This window comes from Anguilla rostrata, chromosome 6 (assembly GCF_018555375.3).
Source record: "Anguilla rostrata isolate EN2019 chromosome 6, ASM1855537v3, whole genome shotgun sequence".
Lineage (NCBI taxonomy): Eukaryota > Metazoa > Chordata > Actinopteri > Anguilliformes > Anguillidae > Anguilla > Anguilla rostrata.
Genome location: NC_057938.1, coordinates 514,148 through 520,326, shown reverse-complemented (window position 1 = coordinate 520,326; position 6,179 = coordinate 514,148). Strand labels below are relative to the sequence as shown.

Sequence of the window (6,179 nt, the reverse complement as noted above, 5' to 3'; positions counted from 1 at the left end):
ACTGACAAGCGCTCTTCGGCTCGAATCGCCGTCCTGCAGCCGCCTGTTGCTGTGTATAGAATAAAAGCAGATTTTTTTCAACCATGTTCTTGGCGCATGTGGGCGCACATAGATAAAGGAAATATAAAAATGAAATTCCACAGAGATTTTATGGCTCTTTATTTTGGCACAACTGAAAGTGATCCACAACCTGTTTCAACGGATCAATACTGTAATTCTGTAGCCAGCTGCAGACCGAATGTGCCCCCAGCCTCACACTGTGAGTGTTAGCGATTAGAGACTAATGTCTCACAAAATGGATGGCATCGCTACGTGCCTGCTTGGATTTAAGGAGGTAACTGTCTGTTTCCCCTTGTCATCCTAAAATAAACAATTTCAGCTTTACCGTGTGTCAATACTGACCCCTGCTGGCGAGTTCTGGGACTGAAAGTTATGGGAACAGGCCCAACTTTAATCAAAGCCTACACAAACAGGAACCCGCGTTCCAGCCTTTGAGAGTCTGAAGCCAGACAAACGTCCCATAGCCTTAACGGTCCTGCATGGGTTCATCTGCCTTGTAACCATGTTAAAACCTCACTTAGCCTTACATAACCCTTTTTTGTTGGACGGGGGGGGGGGGGGGGGGGGGGGGGGGGGGGGGAGAGAGAGATATCTGTACCAGTGTTGTAAGGGAGGGAATTATATATATTTATATATGTGTGTTACGGCTGCGAACAACCACCATAAACATAGAGAAGCCAACGCCCATTTTGTACAAAAACTAATATCTATTGACAGACAGGAAAAAGGTTACAACAAAAAACTAGGAGCACAGCCCAGCTACAAGGCCAGTGTGCTCCTCAGAGCTCAGTGCATAGGTCTCCCAGGCGAGCACAGTTCCCTAGAAACAGACAGACCGGCCCACACTGATTTAGGCAACTAGAGCCCCCATTTGAGGGGGCAGAGGGATGTGACAGTTTGTAATAATTTATTATTATTTAATTTTAAAAAAATGTTCTGTATTGCAGATAAACATTTGTCTTGACCCCCCCCCCACAAAAAAAGGTAACCAGAAACGTGCCTTTAAAAGCATTTCCATTAAAATATTGTATTGGACATAATTCTTTGCTTTGCTATAATTCCTTTGTTTTAATTATTATGTTTTAATTATTTTCTTATAATATTTCTGTATTTTATAAAACGGAACATTTGTTTGTATTTTGTGTGTGTCTGTATTTTAATTTCGCAGAATTGTAAGCAAGGGAATCATCAAAGATGTTCTCAAGTGAGGGATCTTAAATAAGAATAAATTAAAAGGTGGCTATATTTAGAAGTAATATAGTTATAGTATAAAATTTCTTTCAAAGTGGGAAATTCAATTATTTTGCAACCGCCAGGGGTCGATGTTGACGTTAAATCACAATGAATACAATGGGCAGGTCCTCGGGAACATTTCAATCTGAACTGATCCCGGTTCAGTCTTACTGTCTTTCATCGTACAGATGGGCGTAACATAAACTCATCTGTCATTGGTTATTAGAACAGGAAAACTCTAGTCTATGTCCAATCAGCAGAAGCCAATCCCCAGCAGAGGTTTATCCAATCAGAAAGCGTTTTGATGCTCGGTGAGCCGGTCAGCTGTCAGGAAAATAATATTATTCAGGCTGCTAACTGACGCAGAGTGTTTTCCAATTGTTTTAATTTCAGTTTCAGGCACATCGTTATCAATATGAATAACAATCTATAACATCTATAGTAAATTAATAAAACGACAACACTGTAGCCAGCATCGCCGTTTTGTGTGCAGGGCTGGAGTTCGAACTGAATTGACAGAAAGCGAATTAACGTTACTAGCTTGCTAGCTAATAAGGTCGATGATTTCCGTCGAGTTTTTAAAAACGGGATTCAGCTCACAGCTAGGCTGACGTTAATTGTAATATTTAGCGTTTATTTGTCGTTAGGTAGTGGTAAATAAGTGTTCAGGAAGGTTGGTGCGTTAGCTAACTACCTTATGTAGCGAGTTAGCCAGCTGGCTAGCCTAACGTCTATTTTGCTAGCTAGCTAAGAAGCTGGTCGGTCCACGGCCTAGCTTAGCCCCGATTTCCCGACAGTGTATGATCTTCCAGAAGCAATCAAACTGGACAAGACGTTGGATCTTGTTGGATACAAGCCCGGTTCTGCCGGGGCGCTGACCCCCCAAAAGAAGATGAAGAAGCGGAAAGAGCTGAACGCGCTGATTGGCATCGGAGGGGACAGCAAAAGGAAGAAAACGAAGAAAGGCTCGGGTCACCGCCTGCTGCGGACCGAGCCTCCGGATTCGGATTCCGAGTCCAGTTCGGATGACGACGAATTCAGTAACATCAGCAGTGTCGCCGCTTTTGGGAAGTGAGTGCGTTACCCAGAAACCAGCGCGACCGTACCGATTGTGTTTTACACCGTTTACCAATGCAATAAAAATGTAATGTATCTATCTCAAGTCCGTGCTCATATTTGCATGACAGTTAACGGATTAGCAATTCTTCTTTACCTTACTTAATTTCATATATAATTCAGTATTCTGTGGCCAGTCTCTTGCGTAAGCCTTTACTGATTTTACTTGCACACTAATATTCCTTTATCTACTGGGTTTTAGTACAACACGTTCTACAGAACACGCATGACTCAAGTTTTTAGTAATGTTTATCAACATGATGATGTGCTTTTAATTAGAGCCCGACCGGTATGTGATTTTTCAAACCACTGCGATACCGATTTGGGGCCGGAGGTCTTCACCGATCACCAGTGTGGCGGTTGATACAGTGAATGTCTCATCTGGATGAATTTAAATGACCTTTTATGCACTAATATGATGACGCAAATGTACTCAGAAGGTTGCTTCTTTAGATGACCTCTATTGAAGAATATTTTGTTTTATAATTAGCATCATCTCAGCCAGTTTTACAGTGAGCATTCTGAGCCATGTAAACATCAGTGTGTTGAAAAATCAATCAATTACTGACCATCCATTCTGCCAACCAGTCAGTGGCTCATTCTGAAACAGGAAGCATAGCTTCTCTAAAAATATTTTCACTAACGTAATGCTCTATATCTGTTTCTGTGTTTTTTTTTAATCTGTTTACTGTAGGCTATAAGTAAGAGAAAGTGAGTATAAGTCCTACAGTAGCCTGCTGACTAATCTGAGATAAACAATCGCCACTGTATTGGTCGGGCTGAAGTTGTGTGTTAAACAATCCGCCACTGTATTGGTCGGGCTGTAATTGTGTGTTAAACAATCCGCCACTGTATTGGTCGGGCTGAAGTTGTGTGTTAAACAATCTGCCGCAGTATTGGTCAGGCTGTAATTGTGTGTTAAACAATCTGCCGCTGTATTGGTTGGGCTGTAGTTGTATGTTGAACAGTCCACCGCCGTATTGGTCGGGCTGTTATTGTGTGATAAACAATCTGCCACAGTATTGGTCGGGCTGTAATTGTAACATTGTTATTGTTATGATGAGCGCTGTTCATACATGCGGTCTGCTGTTGCCTGTGTGCGCGCAGGAGGAGCTACGCACAGTGCTGCAGCCTGTGCTACCCGCTGTGCGCCTTCGTCATCCTGGCGGCCTGCGTGATGGCCTGCGCGGGGCTGGTGTGGATGCAGATCGCGCTGAAGGAAGACCTCGACTCGCTGAAGGAGAAATTTCACATCAGTGAGTAAGAGTGGCATCTCCGCTTGGGCTGCGGTACTGAACACTGCTGAAGCTTGACTGCGCTGAACACTGCTGAAGCTTGACTGCGCTGAACGCTGCTGAAACTTGACTGTGCTGCAGGTGGTGTTAGTGTGTGCGTGCGTGCGTGTGTGTGTTAGTGTGTTAGTGTGCGTGTTAGTGTGTGTGTGTGTATTAGTGTGCGTGTGTGTGTGTGTGTTAGTGTGGTGCGTGTGTGTTAGTGTGTGTGTGTTTGTGTGTGTGTGTGCTAAAGCAGTGTTTTCTCCTGCAGTGGATTCAGGGCAGAAGGCCTCCGCCCACGAGCTTCCTCGGCTGGGGGAGGAGCTGAAGGATAAGGGGCGTGTTCTGGAGGACATCGTCAGCGGTGACCGCGGTCTCAGCCGGCTGTGGGCCAACCTGACGGAGATCAACAGAAAGGTCCGGAACACGACCTGCACTGCTGCCTCAGAGCCCTCGGCTAATGCTCAGCGCGCACGTCTTCTAACGCTCATTAGCGCTTAGCGGGCTAGTGTAATAGGCGTAGGGGTGTGTCTGCAGGTTCTAACGCTCATTAGCGCTTAGCGGGCTAGTGTAATAGGCGTAGGGGTGTGTCTGCAGGTTCTAATGCTCATTAGCGCTTAGCGGGCTAGTGTAATAGGCGTAGGGGTGTGTCTGCAGGTTCTAATGCTCATTAGCGCTTAGGGGCTGTAATAGCGTAGGGTGTGTCTGCAGGTTACGCTCATTACCTTAGGGCTAGGTAAGCTAGGGGTGTGTCTGCAGGTTCTAATGCTCCTTAGCGCTTAGCGGGCTAGTGTAATAGGCGTAGGGGTGTGTCTGCAGGTTCTAATGCTCCTTAGCGCTTAGTGGGCTAGTGTAATAGGCGTAGGGATGTGTCTGCAGGTTCTAATGCTCCTTAGCGCTTAGCGGGCTAGTGTAATAGGCGTAGGGGTTTGGTTATAACGCTCTGTGTGTGTGTGAGTGAGTGTGTGTGTGTGTGTGTGTGTGTGAGAGAGAGTGTGTGTGTATGTGTATTGAAATAATTCACATTACTCTGTGTTTCTCTCCCTCTGTAGATCAGTGCTCTGGACTCTGCAGTCAATCACCTGAAAGCCAACATTAAGTCAGCCTCTGACCTCATTAACCTGCCCACCACCGTGGAGGAGCTGCAGAAGGTAGAGACCACACACACACACACTCACACACACACTCACACTCACACACACACACACAACACACACACACACACACACACACACACACACACACACACACACACACTCACACACACACACACACACACACACTCTCACACACACAACACACAGAAACATATATACCCACATGCTTTTTTATGGTACTGTATGTGTGTGTATAATGTGTTTGTGTGTGTATTAACCTGCCATTGTGCTGGTGTAGAGTGTGTGTGTGTGTGTGAGTGTGTATAATGTGTGAGTGTGTGTGTGTGTGTGTGTATGTATAATGTGTGTGTGTGTGAGTGTGTGTGTGTATTAACCTGCCGTTGTGCTTGTGTAGAGTGTGTGTGTGTGTGTGTGTGTGTTGGTTGTGTTGTGTAATGTGTGTGTGTGTGTGTGTGTGTGTGTATTAACCTGCCGTTGTGCTTGTGTAGAGTGTGTGTGTGTGTGTGTGTATTAACCTGCCGTTGTGCTTGTGTAGAGTGTGGCTACGATCGGCAGCACTCTGACCAGCGTGCAGCACGACCTGAGGACCGTGCAGACCGATGCTGAGCTGCAGAAACAGGCTGTGGACCTTCTGAAGAGTCTGGTAAACACTAAACACCACACTCACCCCTTACCCTGCAGGGACTCACCCCTTACCCTGCAGGGACTCAACCCTTTCCCTGCAGGGACTCACCCCTTACCCTGCAGGATCAACCTCGCGATCACCCTTACCCTGCAGGGATACCCTCCCGCAGGACTCACCTTACCACAGGGACTCAACCTTACTCTGCAGGGCCTCAACCCTTACCCTGCTGGGACCCAACCCTTACCCTACAGGGACTCACCCCTTACCCTGCAGGGACTCACCCTTACCTGCGGATCCCTTACCTGCAGGACTCACCTTCGCAGGACTCACCCCTTACCCTGCAGGGACTCAACCCTTACTCTGCAGGGACCACTTACCGCAACTCCCCTTACCCTACAGGGACTCAAACCCTTACCCTACAGGGACTCAACCTTACCTACGCTCACTACTGCTGGACCCAACCCTTACCCTCAGGGACTCAACCCTTACCCTGCGGACCACCCCTTACCCTACAGGACTCAACCTTACCTGCAGGGACTCAAACCCTTACTCTGCAGGGCCTCAACCCTTACCCTGCAGGGACACCCTACCGTGTAAGGACTCACCCTTCCCTGCGGGACCCAACCCTTACCCTGCAGGGACTCACCCCTTACCCTACAGGGACTCAAACCCTTACTCTGCAGGGCCTCAACCCTTACCCTGCTGGGACTCAACCCTTACCCTGCAGGGACTCAACCCTTACCCTGCAGGGAC

General features: G+C 47.1%; 1 protein-coding gene across 2 annotated transcripts in view; it reads left to right on the top strand.

The window, feature by feature from the left end:
• Window positions 1-1,596: 1,596 nt before the first annotated feature.
• efcab14 (EF-hand calcium binding domain 14) overlaps window positions 1,597-6,179 on the top strand; it is a 9,133-nt gene continuing 4,550 nt past the window's right edge. The window contains exons 1-5 of one of the 2 annotated variants that reach the window (XM_064341360.1): window positions 1,597-2,364; window positions 3,517-3,665; window positions 3,955-4,100; window positions 4,736-4,834; window positions 5,337-5,444. In XM_064341360.1, coding sequence (XP_064197430.1) covers window positions 2,186-2,364; window positions 3,517-3,665; window positions 3,955-4,100; window positions 4,736-4,834; window positions 5,337-5,444 — 681 coding nt within the window. In that variant the 5' untranslated portion in view covers window positions 1,597-2,185. The remainder of the gene's footprint in view (window positions 2,365-3,516; window positions 3,666-3,954; window positions 4,101-4,735; window positions 4,835-5,336; window positions 5,445-6,179) is intronic. The other variant, XM_064341361.1, reaches the window with a different exon arrangement.